Source organism: Ruditapes philippinarum, unplaced genomic scaffold (assembly GCF_026571515.1).
Source record: "Ruditapes philippinarum isolate M1 unplaced genomic scaffold, ASM2657151v2 ctg2056_1_1_1_1, whole genome shotgun sequence".
NCBI classification, from domain to species: domain Eukaryota; kingdom Metazoa; phylum Mollusca; class Bivalvia; order Venerida; family Veneridae; genus Ruditapes; species Ruditapes philippinarum.
Window position 1 is genome coordinate 31,604 of NW_026853641.1, and position 27,761 is coordinate 59,364.

Here is a 27,761-nt window from a genome sequence, read left to right on the forward strand (position 1 = left end):
TGTTAAAAAGTGTACTAGCATGATAGCAATTATATCATTAATAACAGATATTCTTGCTCAGGGTGCGCTGTGAAAAGAAAGATGGACGGACATTTGTTTGAGGCGGACTACTTTGAAACAAAAATGAAATTATTATCGAACTTAAAAATGATATGAGCCGCATCATGACAAAACCAACGTTATGCGTTTGCGACCAGCATGGATCCAGACCAGATTGCGCAGTCTGATCAGGATCCATGCTGTTCGCTTATCAACTCTATTACAAGTAGAGAAACTGATAGTGAACAGCATGGATCTTGATCAGACTGTGTGCAAACCCATTATGTTGGTTTTGTCATGACACGGCTCATATGTTGTGAATGATGAAGTTTGGTGTTCTGTTTTTAAAGTTGCTAACAGCTTGTTAACTGGAAACTTTTTAACATGCTAGAACCGCAAGGGATAGGATAGAGCTTGACCAGTTTGTACTTGGTACAGTCTGACCAGGTTCTATACTTTTGCTAGCTCAATTTTAGTAATTTGATGTAGAAATCATTTAAGCTTTAAATGGAATGCTGGACAAATCCATTACATAAGTTTTGAAGGTTGATTGACATCATGTTTATGTTTGTTCATGTTTATGGTAATAAAATTTCCAGTATGTAAAAGATATCTCTTGTTAATGCTCAATCAAGATCCACAAGAAAAATATTAGTTTATGACCATAAAATAAACGTATTTTGCCCTTTTTCCAATGAGGTTGAGTATTCCATTCCAAATGAAGCTTTGTTCATCCCTAGATATTTTCTGGATCAAATTAAAATTTACAGTATATACTACCCCCAACTCTGGTAATAGCCAACCACCTTTGTAATCTAAAACACGAGTGTAAGTGGAAACTTGAAAATTCGTAAATCTCCGGAAATTGGTAAAAGTGGTTATTTCTCTTAAGGCTGCATGAAATTTATGTCAATATGGTGTTTATGGGCATAAATTATAGCCCGACAGTGCCTTGGCTTGCTGTAAATAAGCCGGTTGATATTTAGGTGTGGAATTCTGTTTCACTCCTCTTGTAAGAAAGCAAAAGTTCTGCAAGAGTGCCTGGCTGCACAGGGCTACAAGAAATGGCCCAACAAATGTTTACTCTTAATTCAAGAATCACGGGACAAACTTTTCTGCTGTAAAGGTGCAGACAGGTCCACTTTGCCATTGTCACTTATTTCTTGGCTACCATTAACTTGAGAGACTCCACATAATCAGTCATGTTCCAAGATGTAATGAAGTGAAAAACGTTCATTTGGTCTGCTCCACACTGGCATGTCTATCTGTGAAGTCTAGGCAAAATCTAGACTCGTTAGTAAACAAAATGAGTGCCATTGTGGGTTCTTCATTGCACATTGTTATAGACCTAAGGTAGGCGTTCTGACATCAGGGTAATTCATCAAAGGATCACGATTGGCAGGAATGTCGGGCATTTATACCAGCAAATAAATGAACAGTATCTTATTGGAGAATTGTAATATTTCAGAAAAGAAATATTTGTGAAGATTTTTTTACCTTAAAAAATATGTGATATATCAATTTGCACTGGTAATTGGTAAATTTAAGCATGGTTGAAATTTCATTAACATTAAATGCAAAGCAATTTAAAACTATCGTAGTGTCCATAGAACAGATGCCCTTACAACCTACTCGATTTTCAGCCTACAGATAGACAAGGACAAAACTATACAACCCCCACCCCCCAATAAATGGGGCAATTATAATATATGGTTAATTTTCATCAGGGTAGCCATGCTTTAATATCAGTAACAGAAATAACATCTCAGAAAAGTCACTGCAAAATGTCATTTTCAGATGGAACTGATTCACTTGGTAACAGTATGATTTATGCATATATAAGCTATCATTGGATAGAATCAAAATATTTAACGGTACCAGTATAAGCAGATAAATTATACCATCTTTTCAACTCACAAGTAGTAATGTTCTGCTTAGCTTAATAGGGATTGATATTCCACTTAGCTCAATAGGTAGATCATTGGACCAAGAAGTTGCTGTTTATTCTCAGACGAGGCTTAGTTTTGTATGTGGCAAGGACCCATGACATAGTCAAATACTTGTATGTCTCTCACCACTGATTCAGAAATGATGTGTGATTAGTAGTGAGTCACTGGTGGAGGAATTAGTTATTACTAGTTAGTTATCCTGACAAGCCTGTTAAGACCAACAGCCAGTATATGACCCAAAATGTGTTAAAAAAAGCATAAAAAAACCCAAAAAGAACCAGAATAAGAAACAAGCATATTGAGGAATTTAGTTAGCTAGGTATTCAAAATCTCAAACACATCTCACAGAGCAATTCTTGAAGTAAACTAGTTACTGTGTTGAAAAACATCGGATTCCACTTTATGTATTACTCCAAGCACATAACAAGCAAAATCCCCTTGTACAAGTTGTAGTCCATATGCTAGTCTGGGTCATATTGTCAAAGGAAAGTATTAAACACTTAAAGCCAGATACTCTTATTTAGCCACTTAAAGATTTTACAAGGAAAAGGATTCCCCCGAGAGTAAAAAATATTGTCTTCAGGGGAAGATAACTCAAAAAGTAAGATGGTGACCGCCAATATTTTTTAACACTTTGTTTAAATCACGATCTTTTTAATCATGAAAATTTTAATGAAATTCTATACAGTAATTTACATTTTCTTTTCATTGCCTTGGTAAAAGCTTACACTACTCCAAGATATGTTTCACAAGATATATATGTAAAACATGAATGTTCCAATCGTCGGCAAGTCGAGAAAGTTGCATGAAAACAATTATGTCCCCTCTTCTTTGACGGTGGACATAATTATATTAAAGATGGGCGTCTTTTTTTTTGTCCGAACATTCAAAATTAATTTCTAAGGCATCACACATACAGTGTAGTTTCTGAACTAATCTGGGCATTCTATTGCTAAAAGATAAGCATGGTTTAAGTTATTTGTCAATATATTGTATATCAGGGAATGCCATGAAAAAATCACAAAAATAATTTATGAATGAACCTGTTAAGGGCATGCTATTATATGTCTTGCCTATCTTGTCATCATTATCTACTTTCTTGTCAATGTGATATTGCAGTGAATGTTTGATAGATATTTTGTGTAATATAAATTGCTTTAACATGTTTGATTTGGTTCACTTTTTTTTCAATATTTGTATCTCCAAACAGAAGGGCTTTTAGTATATTTTCCCTACAACCTAGCCATAGCTGTGACTTCTATCCAATATCCTTTTTAACTTCACACTTTCACGTGTTAAATGCTTCAAGAAAATTTATATAACAAATGTAACATTTAGAATAAAAAGATAATGCCATTATCACGAGTCCTTACTTTTTATGCCCCCGCCATATAATGGCAGGGGCATATAGTGTTACCCTGTTCCGTCATTCCATCCTTCCGTCATCATCAGTTTCCGTTCATTATCTTAATAACCCTTGCACATATTGAACTCAAAATTGACATATGGATATGTCATGAGAAAATACAGGTCAAGTTTGAAATTGGTCATGGTTCGATGATATTTGGCAGAGTTATGCCCCTTTTACTTTGAAAATAATATGAAATTTTCAGTTTCCGTTCATTATCTCCCCAACGGTACAACACATTCAACTCAAACTTGACATATTGATATGTCATGAGAAAATACAGGTCAAGTTCAAATTTGGTCATGGTTCGATGATTTTTGGCAGAGTAATGCCCCTTTTACTTTGAAAATAATATGAAATTTTCAGTTTCCATTCATTTAAACTCCCCAATGGTACAACACATTCAACTCAAACTTGACATATGGATACGTCAAAGGAATGCGCAGGTCAAGTTCAAATTTGGTCATGGTTCAATGATTTTTGGCAGAGTTATGCCCCTTTCACTTTGAAAATAATATGAAATTTTCAGTTTCCGTTCATTATCTCCCCAATCGTACAACACATTTAGCTCAAACTTGACATATCGATACGTCAAAGAAATGCGCAGGCCAGGTTCAAATTTGGTCATGGTTCAATGATTTTTGGCAGAGTTATGCCCCTTTTACTTTGAAAATAATATGAAATTTTCAGTTTCTGTTTATTATCTCCCCAACAGTATTAAACATTCAACTCAAATTTGACATATTGATATGTCAAAGGAATGCGCAGGTCAATTTCAAATTTGGTCATGGTTTGATGATTTTTGGCAGAGTTATGCCCCTTTCACTTTAAAAATAATATGAAATTTTCAGTTTCCGTTTATTATCTCCCCAACAATATTACACATTCAACTCAAATTTGACATATGGATATGTTTTTGGAATGCGCAGACCAAGTTCGAATCTGGTCAGGGTTCAATGATTTTTGGCAGAGTAATGCCCCTTTCACTTTGAAAATGATATGAAATTTACAGTTTCTGTTCATTATCAACCCAACAGTGTTACATATTCAACTCAAAATTGACATATGGATATGTCAAAGGAATGCGCAGGTCAAGTTGGAATTTGGTCATGGTTCGATGATTTTTTTGGCAGAGTTATGTCCCTTTCACTTTGAAAATAATATAGATACATCTTAGGAATAAGCAGTTTAAGTTTGAATTTGGTCGTGGTTCAATGATTTTAGACAAAATTATCTTTCCTGAATGTTGGAAAAATTTTGAACTTTCAGTTTCAGCACTCATACTTTTGTGGAAATGTATATAGCCATTATGTTGGCTACAAATATGCAATATGCTATTTTTAAAAGGTTAAGACTGAATAATTTCAGTGCCTTGAACATTGTATAAAAATGGTTAAGACTGAATAATTTCAGTGCCTTGAACATTGTATAAAAATGGTTTGACTAATGTGTTAACATTGAAAAGTTTTAAGGGCTTTGAACTTAGAATGAAAAAAATAATTTGTGCAAACAAATTTGGAACTAAATATTATAACAATTGAAATTTTGGCTGCATGCGGGGGCATCCGTGGCATGATGACACATTTCTAGTCTTTTAATAATTAGAATCTACAAATTTACTAATAGAGAAACTGTTGTGTTTTTGTTTTTTTTGCTATGAACACTCGATATCTACAGGTATGACGGTAGTTTAAATTGCATTTACAATATCAAGGCAATGAAAGTTATTAAAATTCATGAATTAAAACATGAAAATAGACTTATGTTATCTGATACTTGTGCTCATTAGTCAAGGTGTGTATATTTCTAAAATTTCTATATTTACAACAGTAGCAGTGTGTTTGATTACCCACTACAATCGTACAATGTGCTTGACGATACATTGTGTACTTAAAACAGACTGGTAAGTATTTTTGAGTTCAAACAACCAAATGAAAAATATCCAATACCCATAAACTTCTAAATCACGGTCCAGTACATGAAAGGGACTGTGAATGAGCTTGATTACCCTGTCCTTAAACCATCCACTCAGTTTTACTGCCTATGATAAAAGATACATATTATTTTGACATTTTATTTTCAGAATTAATAATAAAAAAATTCATTACATGATGTCATATAAATTCACTCAAATGGCTACTTAATTCATTCTAACCATACAAACAATTGCTAATTACTTAAGATACCCTTAACCTGCCGGATCTGAAAGTGACTAGTCTAAGTGCTTTCAGTATAGAGCCAGGCCAGTCTGGACATCCATGACGTCTGACCAGACTCTATATCTAGTACCTCAATTTTGATATTGAAATACCTTCAAACATATTGTTCCGAAAGACAAAGCAAGGCAAACCCATTAAACAAATTCAACAGGTTAAGGGCAAAAACCTATTTCTCCACGGTAGAAATAACATGAACACCTGAGTCTGTTTTCATTGCCTTATGAGCATCGTTTTGACTCTCAACTTTTCTTTTAGTGCTTCTTTCTTTGCCACTTTCTACATCTTCCTTTAAGTCTTTATTGTCATTGTCTTCAGTATTAATATCAACAGGTCTTTTATCTTTCTTGGTATTTTTGTTCACATTCTCTGTTTCTATAGAATATAGATCCTCTACCAAACTTTTGGTTTCCACAAATTTGCTTGATTCTGACGATTTGCTGGTTTCGGGATTTGATGCTTTAATGCCTTTTTTCAATCTTGTTTTAAGAGAATGTCCAAACATTTTATCTAGAGTTGCTTTAAACATGTGAATTAACCTAAGTTGACTTGGCCGCACCTGAAATCATTAACAAATAAAATGAAAATATCCCCAATCTGCAATTATCAATGTGATGACCATTCTAACATGATGACCATACTAACTTATATTAAAGATGCATTGTACATGCACTCGCAATTTTTTTTTTTTTTTTAAAACCAACACTTAAAACACTATGTAGTTTTCACTACTGTAACAAAAGTTTTCTTGTCAAAAAAACATCTATTTATTGCATAAGTATCAATGTGTGATAGAACTCAATAACACTCAGAGTTAATCATCAATAAATCACAAAAAAAGTTCATTAATACACTTTACTATAAATAGTAACAAATTAAACCATAATTTCAACTATTTATGAGTGTTACGCGACTGATCATGAGATTGCAATGCAGGGCAAAAATCTCATAAACATAATTGGCCTGCTGAACATATGTCGAGCCATAATTTATTAAATGAGCCGATTATCACCTGTCAACCCTACTCTAGCTGCCAGGTATTACCTCTTAGTAAGGAACAATATCATATATGTGTTTGTAAAACTACACTCGATTTCTGTATTTAAATAATTACGGTATAATAGTAAAATTTTTTCCTTACTTTCAACCTTGATTCCATCAGAGTTGGTCAAGTTCATTGAAAGTTTCAAGATACAATTATCTATTCCTTTACCTGCATATAGTCAAATGAAAATACAACATTTTTACCTGCATAAAGTCAAATGAAAAACCAACATTTTCTGTAAACTTGTCTGAGAATTCTGGTATCTTAGGAAATCTTTGGCTAAAATGTGTTAGTAGAGTATATTTTGCATTCATTTTCTTCCCCACTTCAATAGCCTGACCTGTGGTGCTGGAAAAAACAAACATCATTACTTGATAAGCAAACAGAAAAGTACTGAGAGTTCACTTAATTCCATGGGTATAAATTTTGTGCTTTTGTTAAAAAGGACAAATTTATAGGTTAAATGCTTTGAGCTGATAAAAAGTTTAGACACAAATTTCCCAATTAAACCTTTGACCTTGAACTATGACCTTAAATTGAAATCTTGGCACCAGAAATGCTCAGTCTGCATCTCCTCACAATGAGATAAAAAATCTCACCAAAAAATTATCATATATCCGTCTATTGGTTGATCGGATACAAAGCTGACACAATATTGCTGGCTCACAACTTTAGCCATTGAATTTAAATTTTGATGTTGGTGTCTGAAATGTGGGTTCTACTTATCAGCTTGATAAAATAAACATTTCACCTACATGTGGCGAACATTCATCCAGTAATCCAAAATTTTAAAGAAAAGACATGCTTGCTTAAGCCCTTGGACCTTCAACAATTACCTTGACCTTTTTTTGACCTGAGGTTTTTCCTTATTGTCACAACGCTTATCTTAATATCATTATAGTAGCTCAGATGATATTGAGGGTTCATGAATTTGATTGTTCAAACATTTGACCTCCACCTGTGACCCTTAAGTTGAACATCCGAAAACAGAGTGTAAAATTTCATCTTATAGAATAAATATTTGACCAAAGTATCAGGCATACCCTTTTATTGGTTTTAAAAGAAACATAGCTGACAGCAAATCACTCACTGACTGATGTTTTGGGCATGCAAACTTTCCAGGTAGAAGCTTATCTCCTTTTGGGCATAGAATAAATTGCTCCAAAATGATTCTGTATTAATAATAGCAGTAATATAGTTTACCAATGTCTTTTTCTGCGTGCATCTACTTCAGCTTCATCATCAAAAGTTCCCTCGTGAATGAGGATATCACAGTCTTTTCCTGAAATAAAAAGGTAAGCATTTAAACAATTATAGTACACTGCAGTTACCTGTTGTTCCTGTTACAACTTAAGTATCAAAATGTTAGTGCGGATGATCAAATAGGCAACTATATATGGGTTAAGAGTGTAAAAAACTTGTACTATAAAGATCAGACATTGACAAAGTTACTTAGCAATTTAATTTAAAAGTTTCAAAGTAAATTCTATAATTATAAAAATAGTTACCATAGCTTATCAACTCCTGGCTTGGCATACAATCTCCCGAATAGACCAGTTTCCAGCCATCTATGTGTTTTATAGAAATACCAAATGAATGAGATATATGAACAACTGGCATCACTACAAACTGAAAACACACAAAACCTTTTTACTCTCCGTAAACCTTGAACAAACATGTTTAACAATGTGTATTTTTTCATTTTGCAAATTTAATTAGTTGAACAGACATTTGCAAGTACAGGTCATAAGCTCATTTTCCCCATTTTCACTTGCCTTGATACCCGTTAATATAAAATCCTACAACAGCAACAGGACAGTTACTTAAGGAAAGCAATCATTATTGGTCAGCATGGTGGTGTTGGTAGTTTTCACTCAGGATCACGGCAGTAAGCTACATTGAATTAACTAGAGCACTGTTCAGCCACTGGATCATTCCTAGGCAGGCTGTCAAGAAGTTTTACCAGTACTACTTGCCTTCACTTTCGCAAGGAACTGATAACTTCTGTACATGACAAAGCAGAGGTACAGTGCAAATGACCGGAGAAAGGATTTCATGATCAATCAAAACAAAATTGACCTGCACTATCGGGAATTAAACCTGGCTCACTCCATCCAACGCTAACTAAACTGGATGGTGACATTTTTGCTCAGTCCATAAACACTGACTATTTGTATTGATAAATGTATGTTTGGGTTTATATTGATGGTAAGATATCAAATCTAGTACAAATACCAGTGGTCAAATAAGTTAACATCAGAAGAGAAATAAACAATGCAAATCTTACCTTAGAGACATTGAGTAGATTTTTTGTATATGAGATTTGATCTGATTCCTTTCCGTCCTTAATATCGTTATAAATTGTCTCATTTGTGATAAGTCTTCAAAAAAACAGAAAAGAACATTTCATATACATGTAATTACATGATAAAATAAACTTGCTTAAACATTTCTACAAATCTACACTTACATATCTTTTTTTTTTAGGTTTTACATCACACCAACACAGAAAGTTCTATGGCCACTTTCCAGCTTTACTAGTGGAGAAAGACATCTGGTGCCCCTCTGTGCATTATATCGGGTACTAATAGGCACCAGAGATGGAGTAAACATTCTTTCCTTCATTATTGTGTGTAATACCTCCTGTCTACTTGTGATGGTACAAGATCAGTTTGAGAACTCTTTGTGACAATTTTTGTTTATTTTCTTTCTTGAGTTTTCAGCCACGATACACAAAATAAATAAGGTGACAACTTCTCATGCCCATCTTTTTGTTATTCGAGCCATAAGCAGCTAACGTAGTCGGAGTAGAACCACCTTCCCTTAGAACATGTTCATCCAAGACAAGTGATGTCAACTGATGTGTTAGCCTGGGTTTACATTATTTTTCAAAGGGTGATGATTTTGTTCTATCACCCAATGTGGGATGTGATATTAATTTTATAACACCAAACAATTATAAATATTCAATAGAGACATCTCAACTTATAACTAAAACCTGGCACTGGGTAGGCACTAATGGACATTTGGTAATACCAACAGCAAGGAGGACAATGATGGTATTGCAGCAATAACAATATCTTGACTTTTTCTTCAAAATAGACAAGCTTAAAGTAAAAGTTTGGTATTTAAGTCTACTTACTCTATAGTATTTTCAATAGGAGACACATATCTAGAATACAGAAAGTACCATCTCTTCAGTGAGGAAGGAGCAAATATTGTCAATCTATCGTTTCTACCATACTGGCTTAATACCTTTTGACGAGCTTCTAAAATACCAAACACTCCCTAAAATAGAAAATGATGTCAATGTTTGCATTACAGTTGAAAAATTTTACACTATAACATTAATTTACTCCAGAATAAACAAAGCAAAGGCCTAACATTTAATTAATACAAAGCATTAGCAAGGTAATGTAATTTTTGTAGAGGATCACAAAGCAATGCTACATACTACAAATATCTAAGCTCTCAGCATTGTAATTCAGATTTCATTTTTAAAGTCTATTTTCAACTTTTGTGACAAGGTTGAAACCATTGTTAGTTAAAAATATTAGAATGTCCGAAATATTGGGCAATTTTCTTTGTCAAAATAAAGCCATGTTTATCTATATATAAGGAAAACATCTCTGTATTCTGGAAACTGGTTGATCAAAAATTCAACAAAAATTAATGATGTAATTACTATTATAATGATGTAATTTAACTTTTATAAAACTGTTCAATATACCATACACACTTTTACCTATTTGATTTCAAACTGCAATGAAGAAGTATAAATTACTTACCCCATGATGATCATAGTGAAGATGTGAAATAAACAACCCCTTCAAGTTACATAGAATATGATTGGTTTTCTCTAACCCGTACATTTGATACATCTGTAACAATGCTCCCTCACCACAGTCCATTATAAAATACTCGTCCTTCCTGTAAAAATAAACATAGCACTGCTGTGAAGACAATTTTTAAATTTTCAGGGGTATTTTAAAGAACTTGGCCTAAAATTATCTAGAAATTTATTTTATCCAGATCTAAGATGTGGCTATGGGAAAAAGGTAATTTAAAGCTACCTCTTAATTTCAGTACTAGCGGACAAGTTGCATAACTGGACCAATCTTTTTTATGCCCATGCATATAGCGTTGCACTTGTCCGTCCATCCGTCTGTCCGAGCAAACATTTTGGGTTTAGGGGCTATGTAACAGTAAAGAGAACAAAAGAAAACAATAGGTTCATTCCGTGATCCCTTTGTTGATTTTTTCACTATATACCATATATATGTTGTCAGTGGGGGCATCCGTGTCCTTTGGACACAGTTCTAGTTTTTGTGAAATTACATCCAAGGATCAATACTATTGTATAAAGGTTCTTTTATTATTGGACCAATGTTTTTTGTTTTTTTTAATTTTATCCAAGAATCAACTCTTGTTAACAAGATGTTATATAAAAATTCTTTTATTGTAACTTATATGGCCATTTTGTTCAAGACATTGGAATAATTTTAGACATTATTCTAAAAGCTAAATCATTATTTTTAGACATTATTTTAAAAGCCAAATCATTATTTTTAGACATTACTTTAAAAGTCAAATCATTATTTCTTGCTATTTTGCCAATTGATTTAGGAGGTGAAGTTGTTTAAAGCAATTTCTGGTAATGGCTTCTTACAACACTTCAGGTAATAACCCTGTGCGGGTGATGATAACCATGAAATAAATGCAGACTAACCTGAGCTGTACAAGAATGGCACTTGCATTCCTCATTAATGAAGGTTTAGCAGATCCCGTTCCCAGGAACACAATCTCTGGATATTCATTTTCTGGTTGTTTACCTTTTTTATACAAAATATGAAATTAAACATCTTTTTCTCCAAACATAACATTATGTAATAAAGATTTAATCATCACATGCACACCATGCACACTCCTCTAGCTTTCATCGTAATTATTGATTTTAGGCTATTCCAATTATCAATATATCTAGTTAAATAGGTTAGGGTTTGTACAGTGTTTTGAATTTGACTAACAACAGTTCTTTTTCCTTATTTTCTAAATATATTTCAAAAGTAGACTTTTGTGATGTGAACAAAGAAAGTAATCTACACATTGCAATCGGCACTTACAATCCATGCAAATTACCAAAAAGAGATCAAAATATGCAAAAAATAGCCCATACTGAATTTTTTACCTTTCTTAAAATTTCAAATAACTTTGATTTAAAGTTTGATTTTCTTGAAATATTTTGGATAATCTGGAGGAAGACCTCAGATGCATTATTTCAGGAAAGGGCAGGCACCTGAGTAGAACCACCAACAATCTGTCAGCAAGCTTGATAGCTTGCTTACATCAAAGATTCCCCGAGTCCCTCGTGGAATATGTATCCAGACCAATGGGGGGGGGGGATGGAGGGTCTGAGGGCAAGCACTCTGAAGTTGGTGACCTAAACATGAGAATACGTGAATCTATCATTAATATGAGACCATAAAAATGACAAAGTCTCACCATCAGAACTAACTTCCCGTTGTTGAATCTCTGATTTTAACTTCGATAGTTCCTCGTCTATTTCTGAATCTACAGGCTCCGCTTTCTCTTTCATTTCTTCAAAACTTGCTGCATGGTCAAAGTATACCAAATCATCCCTTTTAAAACAATAAAGGAAGATTTGCGATCACTCTTTAATAAAAATATTTTGCAGTTTCAGTAATTTCTAGCCTATCACAAATCAAGTTGAGCTAACAATACTCAACAAGGATATGTTTGTTCAGTTTAACGGTGCATCAACACAGTATAGGTCATAAGGTGCCAAAACAGGAAACATGATTTAGTTTAACCTTCAGTGTTAAAAACTTCAAAGAAACACCAGTGGTCAAAACCACCTCACCTGCTGGAGTTAAGAGATGAATATATTCCAGGTGTTGGAATCCATTTAGTCGCCTCTTATGATCATGCAGGGATTAACAGTGGTTGCAATTCCTATGCCTCAGCCATTAAAGGCAACCCCTCAGCCACAAGGAGCCAACATAGATATGTAAAATATATTGTGACAGTCACCTTAAATTTAATGTACAGTATGTTTCTTTGATTTTATAAATGTCAAACAGCAACTTCTAGCTTTAATGGTGGATCAAGAATTTAAGGTGCCCTTTCATGCATTATTTCAGGCACAAGAGGGGTGGGGCAGAGTAGAACCACTGACCTACTGTTAGCTAGCTGGATAGCTTCCTCACACAAAGGAATCCAAAGTCCCTGTCAGAACTCAAACAACTCATATGCATGCATGTGACAAGTTTAAAGTTAAATATCCATAATTATCTATATCAATGCCACAATTAATTTTCCTAAATACTGCTTTGCAACTAGCTGTGTGCATGATAGGTATAAAGATACACTGATTGTAAAGGTCACATGGCGACCTTTTAGCTTAAGTGGCAGAGAATCAGTTGCCTGGCGGTGCACTATTTCAAGCAAAAAAAATCCATTATATAAAGTTTGTGTAAAACTAACCAATTTTATTCTTAAATTTTTTTTTTTAATTTACCAGCGATAGAAATGATCACATACAATTCGTAAAGAACAAAAGCACCACAAATTGTTATCAGCTTGCTATTTCACACATGTACTCGATGCATATATAGAGGATATTGAATGAGTGTAGTTCAATACTAAATTTATTAAACGAGTTGAATAAAATCATATTATGCGAGCCTCTGGCGAGCATAATATTGTTTTATTCAAAGAGTTCAATAAATTTAGTATTGAATCTGCACGAATATAATATTCTATTTATCACATATAAAAAAAGAACCGTAAACTGTTAAAAAGAGCCATTTTTCATTGACGCGCATAGTGTAACGCTAATTTTAGCGCGCTTTAACGCTATCTTTATATAGAGCGCAAATGACGTCACATCAAAGTGTTATTACACTAGTGTAATATCGTTTATTAACTGGCTTTATTACACTCCTGCGCCGCGTATTATGTGATAAAGACAAATTACATAAAAACATGTGAGATATTATGCCGAATTTATACTATGCATGAATGCAATATTTTAGCAAAAGATATATCTTACCAATTAAATCCCTGCTGATTGACAGGCCTCACTTTATATGCTAGGCCATAATAAGCTTGTACAACATTGTCTGTAGTAGGAGTAGGTCTGGTATTATAGTGATAGTGCCCTTGCAGGGACGGAAATATTCCGGGATGTAAACGATTCAGAATTGACTGAAACATTTGACTTCGATGTACGTACGGAGAAGGCGAGTTCTCGTTTATCATCAGGTGTATTGTTCCAGACTGGAATCTACAATAATCAAACAAACCAACATTATTTACAATATAACTAGAGGCTATAATTAATTCATAACCTGCTTTATTAATAAAATGGGCTTATTAAACTCCTTTATTTTTTTTTAACTGTTCATCATGAACATTGGGGACATAAATTAGTTAGCCGGCCAACAGTATTAAGAGACTTAGAGTCTGACTGCACTGGCTCTATGCTGGTGGCAAAGGCTAATTACTTTGAGTTCCAGGCGGTCAGCTAAGAATTAACCTAACAAAAGAAAGTTTTAATGATGAAGTAAGAAGTCGTTGCAATTCAAGGTCATCCGAAATCAAATTTTGATATCTCACTCAAAAGTATACAAGTGGCCCTACATTTAAAACGGACACTCAAAGTAGGTCAAATTCCAATACCATATACATAACCTTCTATGGACCTAATTTGGGGAGAATATCAAAATAAATTCAAAGAAGAAATGTGTTCATAGGACACTAATGTCCTCAAATTCCACTTTTTGTCAGTCTACAGACAGACAATGTTAAAGCACGATGGATCGATAATGGCAAATATATATGCCAGTAAACTCGGAAGAGTGGGGGGATAAAAAAGGTTAATAAGCTAAGTTCAAAGTCATCCAATGCAAAAAGGTACTCCTCACACAAAACTCATACACATAAAATGAAAAAGGTAAGTATTACAACACTGACCTGCCCATAAATGCCTCATACCGAGGACCAGCAATCAACGCTGCTGGCGCCATATGTATCATTAAAACTGGTTTAACATCATCTGTCTGTAGGTCTAACAACTGTTTGTTTGTTATTAAGGGGTCAACATAATCTTCTGTAGGACAATCTAGCACTAAAAAAAAAAAATCTCCGTCCTTACCACAGTGTGTTTAAAAGCAAATCATAATGCCTACAGAATGCAAATATCTCTGACATGAGGGTAAAAAATATCCTCTAATACATGTATATACTTTATCAAAATGCCATGGTTTTAAATACATGTACCATGATGATCAAACTTGATTACTGTAAAAAATGTGTAATTTACAATGAGGACTTCAAAGACTTCAATGGGCTGACATGGCAATTTGTTTTTGTTCTTTTGGTTGGGTTTACATCGCACAAACACATTATAGGTCATATGGTGACTTTCCAGCTTAACTGGTAGAGGAAGACCTCAGATGCCCTTCAGTGCATTATTTCCCGCATAAACATCACCTGAGTAGAACAAAAGACATTCTGTAAGCTAGCTTAATTACTTCCTCACATTGTTTGTTTGTTTGTTTCATTTAACGCCTTTTCCCAACAGTATTTCAGTCATATAGGCGGGTAGTTTCCTAACCATCGTTCCTGGAGAGTTACACCAGCACTAGACACCAGCACTAGACTACCTTCCTCCGCGCTTAACTACCAAATTATCTCCCGGGGATGGAATCCAAAGTATCTTTCGGGCTTCAATCCCACAGCTGTGAGGGGCAAGTGGTTTGAAGTCAGCAACCTTAACCACTCAACCACAGGTGCTGTTTTATTTCCAAAAGTTTTATTCATTTCAAAATTGTATACACTTTCTTTGTACAAATTTAATCTTTTATCAAATCTTATAAAATAGGTATGGTATTTGATAATAAACTGTACTCTGTACAGTACAATACTGAATTCTATGAAACGATTACACATCTCTCATTAAACTTATATTGGATGAGGCTTTAGCACCTGTGTACAAGTCTAGTAGAACCAGTATTGTACTCACCAATGTATAATGACCACTTTATTTCACACTATGATTTATTTTTAAATTTTAACAGAATTTTGTTACTATAAATACAATTAGGATTAAATATAGATTTTTTGGACTTTGAAAATGAGGCCAGATGGAGCACTAAAGTAATTCTATATGGAATTTTGGACGTGGAAAACAAAAATCAAACTAAATTGATGAGACTGGAATCACTAATTACCTAATATTGGTCCAAGATTACTTCCTTTTTCCAAAAGTACATCATTTGGTTTTATCTGGAAAAAAAACAACAAAAAACAACAATTTTGACTATTTTCTTCATACAAACCAATGTAGTTTTTATGGTGATTTGAATAAATTTTAGATCATATCTCAGGTGTCTTGTCCACCTACCAGCCTTTTCTGGACAACCTACAAGTAATTAACAATTTCTAAACAAGTGACCTACTTTGTTGATAGTAGATTAAAAAAATTCTAGTACAATATATAATTGTATCATTGATAAATGTAAATTTTATTATGGTTGGGTTTTACATTGCACAAACAGAGTATAGGTAATATGGTGATTTTCAAGCTTTACTGGAGGAGGAAGACCTCAGGTGCTTTTCTGTGCATACTTTCAGGCAAGAACGGGCACCTGATTAGAAATCCCCATGTTCCATAAGCTAGATGGACTAAGCTTCCTTGCATGAAAGAATACAAAGTCCCTGTCAGGATTCAAACCCTCGGCGGTGAGGGGTATGTGGTTTGAAGTTAACAACCATAACTACTTGGCCACAGACATCCCATTATTGTAAGTGTAGATTAAATATTATCATATTCATCTTTTCATTATCATATTCATCTTTTCATTATCATATTCATCTTTTTCAATCATTTGCAAATGAATACATTTATGTAATATCCCCTTGTCAATGTAAATAAGATCTGATGAATTGTAAGTGGTTTCTAATGCAACAGCATAACTGTATTTTTAATTTTTGTAACAGAGTGTCTGCCAACAGAATGCAATACAAAGCCTTTGTACAACAGAATTTTCTTAAATATTTTATCAAAATAAATTATTGTACACATCCACTTCATGTATTTCAAGCCATACAACTATGTTATTTATAATAAACAAGGACCTTTATTATTCAATGGTTTACATAAAGATTACAGCTTTATAAACATAAACTTTCAAATATATAATTGGCCAAAAATGAAACCAGACATTTTAATGAGTGGCAACAGTTTTCATGTTATGAACATTTTGGTCACTGTTACCTTGACCTTTGAGCCCCCATAGCCTACAATTAAAGTTGATGTCTAAAATAGAGCAATCAACTAATTCAGTTTGAATCTGTGGGCCACAATGATCCTGTATTAATCAAGCAGTACTGGTTTTAACATACAAGATCACTGTGACCTTGATCTTTAAGCATCAAAGCCTAAGGGTCTTCTAGTTAATAAAGTCAGTCATTGTATGAATTTTGACAGCCAATGGTCATATGGTTGTCAAACAAGAGCTGTCCGTAAGACAGCGCGCTCGACTTTTTTATTGCTTGCCAATAAAAAAAGTTTTTGCAGTAAAAGGCAATACAAGAATCTCTGTATTTTTAAAGTGAACTAGTTGTTTGATACCCTTGAATATTACAGCAATGTTTATATGACATAATTTATGGTAAAGTGAACAAGTGGATAGGAATGAATTTTTTTAGATTTTTTAAGTTTTTTAGTGCTTGCCTATAATACAAAACATTGACAGTTAAGGGCCATAATTCAAATAAAATCTTTGACAGAATTACCTTCTCCTGGACATGTTTGGGAATCATGATTGTAAACAAGTATTCCAACTTTCAAATTAATATCTCAAACAGTTCAGTCAAAAAGTGGACTGGTACTAAAACTTAACCAAGATTCTAAGTCGATAAAAGGCCTTAATTTTTAAAACAAATCCTTGACAGAGTTACCTTCTCTTGCGTACAGATGGGGGTAATGATGTGAAATAGCATTAAAAGTTTCAAAGCAATATCTCAAAGGGTTAAGGCAATAAGTGGATTTTACCCATATTCAATGTATTTTCTAAGTCAAAAGGGGCATAATTCTGTCAAAAACCTTGACAGAGTTATGTCCTCTTGTCTGTTGATGAAGGTCGTGATGGTAAACAAGTATGGTCAGTTTCAAAGCAATACCTCCAATGGTTTTGAAATAAAGTGAGGTGGTACAAAAAACTTAACCAAGCTCAATACACTTTCTAAGTCAAAAAAGGGCCATAATTCTGTCAAAAACCTTGACAGAGTTATGTACTCTTGTCTGTAGATGGAGGTTATGATGGTGAACAAGTATGGTAAGTTTCAAAGCCATACTTGTAATACTTCTGAAATAAAGTGGGGTGGTACGAAAAACTTAACCAAGGTGTGACGCCAACGCCGACGCCGACGCCGGGGCGAGTAGGATAGCTCCCCTTTTCATAGAAAAGTCGAGCTAAAAATTATGCAGAAACTTAATGGTGTATCAATCTAGCCAACTAACAGCATAACAAAATATCAGGACAATAAACTTCCACATCAAAGAAATTGTACTGCATTCTTCACACACAAAAAATGGAAACTTTTCTTACTATTCTCCCATCAGGCAGTGTCACTTCCTCACCATTAATAAGCTGTTTTATCCAAGGCCCGCTGTAAAAAATAAAGAATGATCTGTAATATGATGGGACAATAAATTCCCCTTCACCAAAATCAATGTTTTATATTTTTACAAATTAATGAAATTTAACATCGGTACTTTAAATTGACAAATTTGATGATGGAGGAACATAATTTAAACATAAACTTTTATTTTACTTGGCAATGCTAATTTGGAGATTAACATGTATACTTTACATGTATTAACTTAGATATTAAAAAATCTCAGACAATATTTTCGTAAAATCACTTTACCAAGATCTTCAAACATCACAGTAACATAGTTGTACAAGCATTTTGAAAAAGATTTGCTATAAGTCAGATTTTCTATGTAGCTCAAATTCTGGATCTTATTAAAGGGAGGTAACTTTGGTGTATAATTATATACTAGTTTTCACACAAACTGTCTAGCACATCACAATGCAATAGAGATAGTAAATTTTATAAAAGGGAAATAAATCTATTTCAAAGTTACAAAGGGCCATAACTCAATATTGATGCATGATTAGATTTATATGTCATGAAATGTTATATATGTATATATGTATATATGTAAGTATATCTTTGTATAAGATTCAATTAAATTTCATAGTATTTGCTTACCTTGGAGTTTTCAATGCCGCTAATTTTTTACTATCTATTTTTCGTGGCAATTCTTTCAACTGTAAAACAAATGAAACTAATTTCTTACATTATACATCACAGATTGTTAAAAAATCATTTTCCTTAACATGATTCACACATAATCAGACTGTAACGAAAAGTCAAACATCTATTTCCTTAGAGTTAAAGGGCCCATAATAGCTTGGATAATATGCCACACGTTTAAAGCCAGACAAGCATACACATCTACATATGTATGCTGTCTCAACAAGGCCCTTTCTTTCATATCAGATACGAATCTACTGTTAACACTGATGCTAAACTAGAACTCCGCTAGTCGGATGTGTCGCCTTGTGAACAATATACATGTAGTTTAGGAGAATTTATGGCCAGGACAAAAATGAAGAAAATAAAGAAGTGACGAGTACTGGTTCTTGTACACTGAATGTTTCTTAATGAGATCTATCATCCTATGAAGTTTAAATACCATAGCTTTTATACTTTAGAAGAAATGGCCTGGACAAAAATAAAGTATGAAAATTAACAAAGGGCAATAACTCAAAAACTAAGAAATGCAGAGTACCGGTTCTTGTGCACTGCACTTCTTCTTAATGAGATCTATCATCCTATGAAGTTTCAAGACCATAACTTTTATACTTAAGGAGAAATGGCGTGGACAAAAATAAAGTATGAAAATTAACAAAGGGCAATAACTCAAAAATTAAGAAATGTAGAGTACCGGTCCCTATATGTCGCCTTTTTCAAGGCAACACAAAAACTGTCTTGCACACCCACTTTGAGTGATTTAAATGATGCCCTTTATAACTGAATTATGCGCTTATGATGACAACACATTTTGCAGTTATGAACAGAACTATAAATTCATATGCTACTACATGTATATGAAAAAATAAAAATATTAGTTTTTCGTAATTTATTCCGAAATAAGATCTATTTGTAATATGCAAGACAAAAAAATCAAACATTGGCTAAAGTGACAGACAAGAAAATCTAACTCTCCTATAAATCTTCAATGAAAACTTGTCAGAGCCTCGTTACTGGTCCTAAACAGTTACCATCAAGCAAAATATTCTGGTTTGTACTCGGAGGTGATGTAATATTCTTATTGTCTATCCTATTAGTTACTTGATTTTGTCTACTTGCACGTGCGGTTCCTTAACTGAAACCCAATATCAACAAGCTGCTCTTTAAAATCATTCAGGGATGTCCTTGAATACAACTTATATTTTAACAAAATATACTTGCCCTGACAATATAACACATCACTGCTTTCTTGATATCATCAGTAGACTGTTCTGTCCCTTGACTTGATTCTGAACTAACAAGTTCAACATACTCTACAGTTAGCTGTTCATCTTCATACTTTACATTGTCTATACCACGCACATCTGTAAAAAACAATCATTTTTGATATTGACCTTAGATCCTTTTGAAACAACACTTGTTATACCTGATGACCAACCATACTGATTGGTCCCTTTGCTCTTAATTGACCCTTTTGTATGACATTCACCAAACAAATAAATCTAAAATTGGTATACATGATACGTAAACCTTTCAGTTCCATCTAAAAGGTTTTGAGAAATTTCAATTTAAAAATTAATGTGTTTTTTGTTGTTGTTTTTTTAAATCCTGTTGTTCAATTTTTTAAATCCTGTTGTTCAATAGCGTCTGGTTTGTAAAAGACAAAACTGTTTTTAAAACAATTTTACACTGCTATGTAAAATACTAGTAGGTCTTAAACTTACCTATAGATGCAACAACATTTTCAGAATTCTCCGAGAATGGTGTTATCATTTTCAACAGTTTATCCTGTAAATGATAAAAAGAAATGTTACATGGTTTGTGAATATACTTAGTCTAATAGTTTGAAACTCATTTTACTTACAGAGCTTATATCCAATTACTCAAATCATGGCCTGTGCCAACCTCAAAATACCAATTAATTATCTAAAATTGTATAATCAGCTAAACTGACATAAAGTGACCATTTATTGACAACATGTCATAAACTAGAGTTGACAATGTCTTGGCTAAGATACTCCCACTTGCCACACTTTTAGTAGGGTATTACAAAATACAGAAAAAACTGAATCCCTAAAGAATACCCAAAATGGCAAAAATGTGGCAGGTTCAAGTTAACTGAGCATGTTCATGGGCAGTAAGTGTAATTGCAATCTACTATTCAAGACCCTTTGCACTGGTTTTAGAAGAATCCAACATTTAAACATGAAAATTGCGATTTTTTTAATTAAGAAACATCCGCAGGTGTGTTATGAAGTTTTATGTAACACTTGTGTCATGATGACAATACTTAATATTGACTTCAATAACAAATATTATAGCATAAAATCAGCTATTTTTCCCTATTTTGCCCATGTTATAAGGGGACCAAAACCATGTGTTAACATAGTCACGCGCTCTTGTTATAGCCCGGTTTCACTTATGCGCAATACTTATAGGGCCCAGTAAACAAACAAAAAAAAATTGACGATTTGGCCTGTTTGCCAAAGAGTCATGCGCTCTTGTTATATTGAAATTATTGATTCGAGGGCCTCAATCGCATTAAATACGGCGAGCAGCATTCAAGTAACTATGCCGGAAATACGGCGTATACTGTAGACATCGCTGCTAATCTTGGTTGTCGCCCTTTCTAAGAAACGGGACAGTTGTCAATGTAAACAAATTACTGGCATTCAGTTTAACCCTCCGATTAACTTACAAAACAAGATAACACAAAATTAATATGAGAACATGTTGTTTTATTGATGTTTATGTTGATAAATGCTCTTTATATTTCTTTGAGAGAATTATGTTTAGTGCCTGATTTTTATTTATAAACTTGTGTGCTTGAAAAAAAACCCGATTCTGATGACGTCACTGATCTTTTTTCTACCGTCAATCTGAAATCATTCTAAGAATTTCTGAGGGTTTATGTTTTGTATTGGGTAGAGTAATGTAACATTGATTTTTCTTGAGATAATATATCTCCAATTTCAAGCTTTATAAAATCAAATAAAATTCAAAATTTCGCTCGGTTCTGAGAATTTCCCAAGTTGTTGGCCCCGGAAAAATAAAACGTATACATAAAACATGTAGAATTGGATAAATACCGTCCAAGCACAAGGATTTAATGTATTGTGTTTTGTATAAAATATACATCATGAATCTGTTTTAAATTTTAATGCTATAATAGCGTCAACGCACGTTTATTTCGTGTTATAAAGTCTGCAGAGTCCCTCAGAACTGTTTGAGCCCTCGCCCTACCGGGCTCGGGCACCAACCGTTCCTCGGGACTCTGCAGACGTTATAGCACGGAAAAACGTGCGTTAACCCTATATAAAATGACAAAGAGTGTCCCTTCAACAAAAGAAAAACCAACATTGCCTTGATCATCATGGCCTAGATTCAAGTCTCCGTGATAATTTTGTATGAAGAGTACTTACTATATTAGGTGGTCCGTGAAGTCGTATAGTGTCCACATGATCAATTTCAGCACTGTTTGACATTAAAAAGCCTAAAAATATTCAACAGAACAAAGCGTGATTTATACAATAATCATTTATCTCTAATATATCAGTACTATTTGTCAAAGGTGAAAATTATTTAACTTGTATAACATTTTTTTATTCATTCCAAAATATTTTAAAATCATTTGAAGAAGACTTATTGACTGAAACTCAATACAACTAAATGTGTGTTATATCAAAATGAACTATTACCAATATCAGTAAAAGCTGTCGGAAGGACAGCATGCTTGACTATAGTGCTTGATCGTAACACAAGAGCCTGGATATTGCAGAATTTTCGAAGTTCAAATGAGCCATAATTCTGTCAAAATTTATGTCAGAGTTATGGGCCTAGGATAGTGACTCTTTTTATGCTCCAAAATAAGTGTGTGAAGTTTCAATCTATTCCCTTCAATAGTTCTGGAGATACATCATGTACCAAATTGCACGCAAAAATTTAACCATAATGAGACGCTGACGCCTGGGAGGTACAACAACTCTCAATACACATTGAAACTTGAAACTTTTTATTTAATTAAACGCCTGTTTCTATTTAACAATATTCAACGGCGTTGTACAGTATATATAAATAATAAGAATAAAATTGTGAATGCATAAGAATATGTGGATCAACATCAAGTGAAATAAAAGCTTTTACATACAATTCCAATTAACATATTTTTAAAAAATTGCAGAGACCATAAAATGATAAAACTGATTGATATATATGTAGCATGAGATAAGATTATGTACATACATGTAACTTGATTACAAATAGATTAAAAAGAATAAAACATTCATTTACATTGCACATTCATCACACTGTCAGTCATCAGTTATATGTTACTCATGTTTATCTCATTTCAGATTTTAAAATAGTGATTCAAACTTTCTGAAAAAATGTGTTTTAAGATTTCTCTTAAATACATCAATATTCTTAGATTGTTTCATCTCTAATGGCAGCGGATTCCACAATTTTGGACCAATAGTTCCGAAACTTCTGTCACTAAATGTTTTTCTTTTATTGAATGGAATAACGTAGCAGTTCTCAGAGGTTTTAGCTGAACGTAGTCGGGTATTTGGTACTTGTTTGGTTAGGAGTTCAGAAAGGTATTTTGGAGCATGACCGATTGAACAATTGTATATAAAAGTCAAAATTTTATATTCGATTCTAGATTTGAAACTTTGAATAGACAAGCTTAAAAAGACTTACCCATAAGTCCACCTATATTATTCCATGTATTGTATGTGAAAAATATATTGTCGACTGGTCCAACTTTAGAGCTGTAAACAAGGAAAAAAATGTTTTTCAATTATCCTTACACATGATCAGTTTCTACCTTAATTGAATCAAGAACCTTTGTTTGGTAAACACAAATACCACAAAAGGCATCTTTTTCAGCCATGAAATTTATATCAATATTTATCATGGATATCAAAAAACTAGAATGCCCATCAGGGGAACCAATCCTGATCATTTCAAAGTCATATGACTTGCTGGTGTCATGGACTCTGAGAATGGCAACTAAATGTTTTGGTCTTTTTGTTCTTGTGTCAGTACAATTTGTTGAACGTGAAAAATATCTTACTTGTAGAAAATGAATCATATTCTGATTTATAAGTGGCTTACAAAATATCAAATAAATGAAAGAGAGAATAATTGCAACATTTATGAAATTTGCAATAATAGCCTCTGTATTGGTAGTACCGGGTAAGTGTTAAACTAGAATAAAATCATTGCTTCACATACAAATTTTGATACACATTGTATTTAACTACATGTATACCCATTTTCAATGTGAGTAAACGTAGATTACTTCACAGTTGTACACTTGGTCTCTGGTAAGATTTCAGATATATATCTTACTATCTTGTAACAATATCAGAATATGGTACCTTCACCTTTTTTTCATAATTTACATGGCTATAATAAGGGAGGTAACTAAATGGACAACAAAAAATCAGGATAACAAAAAATTACTGTCATGTAACTTGACAGTGTTATTAAGCTTGCTATATAGCGTCCTTATATCAACACAGAGAACGGTACTATCACGATTTGCTGACTTGAAAGCAAAGCAGCTGTAGTACACACAGAGGTAAAGTTAGGTAATGCAACTACTTTCCTATAGGCTCTTGCAATTTTTTTACTTACACAACATCTGTTATCACTTTTTGAGTGCCTTCTCCACAGTTGAACAAATACCTTAAATATATTGAAAACATTTTCTTGCGTAAAAAGAGAAAACTTAGAATCAGAGAGATATATTTTTGCCAAGCCTCATGTAGGATAAAAGTAAAGGTTAGGCCTCTGTATTTCACTAGATATAACCAATGCTCGTGTCATATGAAAAAGAAAGTAGGCCCACAGCTCCCCAAAGAGCTCTTGTTGCACATAGTGGTATGACTTCTGACCCAGTTCCAACTCAGTTTCCAAAAGAAAGAGGTGGGTGTCTATTAGATGATGAAGGAGCCAAATGAATTTAAAATCTTAGTGATACACATTAATTACTGGAAACAAAATTTATATAAATTTCAATCTAAAGTTTACCTGTCATAGTTTGTTTTCAGTAAAACTGAACGTCCTGTTCCGTAGCTACCAGTGCTCAATACAAACACTTGAGCTGTATCAGATACTGGAACTACTGTTAACTTCTTCTTGTACTTGTCAATGTGAGCCATCTCACGCACATTCTTTTTCTTGAAAGAAGTCATGTTGACACTTGTCTGTGTACAGTAAAAGAAGAAATGCTGGACTAAAAGCATTGACTATTTTTACCCAAATTCAATAAACATAATTCTACTTAAATATTTACTAAATTAGTATAAATTTACAAGAGCTGAGCCTGTTGTGTGTGCTCCACTTTTTTCAGTGCTTGACAGTAAACTGCACTTTCATTTAATGACCAATTTTATGTTTTGCTATTACAGGTAAAACTTGTTGACATACCAGTAGTTATGTAACTTGACAGTGTTATGACCTTTTGTTGTTATCAGAAAAAATTATTAATTGGTATTTCATTGATATTTAAGAAAGCTTATAAATATCAAACTTGGTGAAAAAAGTTAAATTATAACCAAAGCTATCATCAAAGCCTAAAAAGGGTAAGGATTAAATGAAAACTGCAGGAAAAGAAATCAATTTACCTTAAAGTTAATATTATACAAAGATTTGACTGCTTTACTCAATACATTTTGATGGGCTAAAATCTTGTTCATTTCACAGACAAAGAATTCCTTATCCCATTGCTCAATAATATGGATGCAGGAAACAGCTAAATGTGCCAATCAAAACCTCACAATTAGCTCTGTTATCATTCAACTGAAATAAATATAATGCATACATATGATTATGACATAAAATACACATAGTTTCTGTTTGATCTTAACCTTTATTATGGGTTATAATTTTATCTTGACAATTTTGTTATCTCGATTTTTTTCCAAGAACCCAGCATCTTCTAGATAACAAGAGTAGGCTGTATTTCAAATATATTTCAAATAAAGTGGCTAGCTGTATTGGCCAAAAGTTCTAGCCGTATGTGAGTCACACTGTATTGGCTAGCCGTACGGCACTTTTCAAAATAATATGGAAGTCGAAAATGCATATGTTATTTTATGAATTTAAGCGAGGATTTTAACCAAGACACAGCAACTATTGGCTATCGATCTTTGTCATCTCATGATGTTGAGAAAAAATGGCGTTTGGTTGCATTTAAATAACACCAAGTTAAATAGTTTACAAAATTTTGATAATAATCCTTTTTTTGTTTTATAAAGTTTAATTTTTGACACCTTTAAAATGAAAAAAAAAACACCGAAAATAATTGTTGTTGGGCGCTGATAATTGCGTCAATTACCGACGGTATAGAAGTTTGTCCATCATTAAGGAAAGTTTGCATGTTCTGTGAAACACATTCTAAAATTTTATTGTCAGTCCCTGGGTAGGCTTTAATTAAGGCTAATCAATTGATTGTGCTTTTATGTTTGTTATATATCTACTGTATTTGAAAATTATACAATTATTTTTGCTTTTCACTGGTTTTTTTTCAATGTTCTTTTTATTTATTCCATTCCAATCATTATTTATTCGATCCATGTGCATAATTAACAAAAATGATTTAGTAATTCATCTTTCATACAAATAAAACAACAAATGACGAGCATGAAAATCAACACCATTATAACTTACAAATGTATAACATGCAACTTTGACACTTTTATTAAATTAGATTATACAATGCCTGTTCGTATTCATTTTTTTTCCCCAAAATGACGGAGCATCTTTATTTAAGTGAAAACACAAGGACAAATGCGTACTTGATTAAATTCCTCGTTTAAAGACACAAAATAACATATGCATTTTCGACTTCCATATAATTTTGAAAAGTGCTTTTGGCTAGTACAGCTAGCCACTTCCATTTTCAAATATATAATATAACTTGCAGGATAATTAACTGCAATTTGAAAGGTGAATTATCAATTTAGTTTTTACTATTATAAATAAATGTCAGCTTTAATTCCCCCTGCCCCCCCCCTTGTTTCATGTTATAAAGAGGAAAGTCAATCTATCTATCTATCAATCTTCCATAAATGTCAAACAGACAAAACATTATAATTTATTACTTTACGAATTATTCAATATTCGAAAAACTGTACAACCACGTTTTTTTCTGAATGTTCAGGTTAAAAATCTTAAAATTTATAATCATTTTTGGGTCCGTAAATTAAAAACATGTCCGTAAAGATGACGAAATCGTAGAGAAATATATCTAAAAGATGTATTCAAATCGTATAAAAACGTAAAGTAAACAGTTTGCAGTAAGTATCGTCTTGGAACAAACCAATCTTCTTGTCTTAACCTTCAAATGCGAATGACAATCGTAAACATCGATTGTTTTTAATATTTACCTCTTCATTTATCAATCATCCCGTGTGTTTTGTTGTTGTTGTTGTTCTACGATAGGGGGATGTACTATTCTCCGGTCTCCTATCGGTAATTCCCGGTCTCTCCCGGTCTATTTTGACCGGAATTTACTTGAGACCGGCGAATAGTATCACACGTTTATTGCCCGGTCTCTCCCGGTTTTGGAGCAGATATTTTATTTGATATCGTAACAAATAAATATTTTTTTTTTTTCAAAATTGAATGTTTGTCATTTAGTTTAGTTACAATGATTAATTAACACAGATCATCTGTCAAGTTTATTTATTATTATTATTACTTTACATAAACTTTCAATTCTACAAATAACAATAGCATTTTCA

General features: G+C 33.1%; 1 protein-coding gene across 1 annotated transcript; it reads right to left on the reverse strand.

Annotated features, from left to right (window-relative positions):
* Nucleotides 1–5,456: 5,456 nt before the first annotated feature.
* Nucleotides 5,457–27,460, reverse strand: LOC132737418 (zinc phosphodiesterase ELAC protein 2-like). The gene is made up of 22 exons (XM_060724703.1): nucleotides 27,405–27,460; nucleotides 25,641–25,815; nucleotides 25,045–25,220; nucleotides 24,649–24,699; nucleotides 23,707–23,777; nucleotides 22,431–22,501; nucleotides 20,733–20,796; nucleotides 20,230–20,372; nucleotides 18,964–19,022; nucleotides 18,294–18,354; nucleotides 15,912–15,966; nucleotides 14,653–14,806; nucleotides 13,730–13,963; nucleotides 12,160–12,296; nucleotides 11,387–11,489; nucleotides 10,446–10,587; nucleotides 9,800–9,945; nucleotides 8,945–9,038; nucleotides 8,166–8,286; nucleotides 7,861–7,939; nucleotides 6,861–7,005; nucleotides 5,457–6,171 (listed from the first exon to the last, which is right to left on the reverse strand). Exons 2-22 carry the CDS (start codon nucleotides 25,710–25,712, stop codon nucleotides 5,782–5,784), a joined length of 2,568 nt encoding a protein of 855 aa, XP_060580686.1. The 5' UTR covers nucleotides 25,713–25,815; nucleotides 27,405–27,460; the 3' UTR covers nucleotides 5,457–5,781.
* Nucleotides 27,461–27,761: the final 301 nt, after the last annotated feature.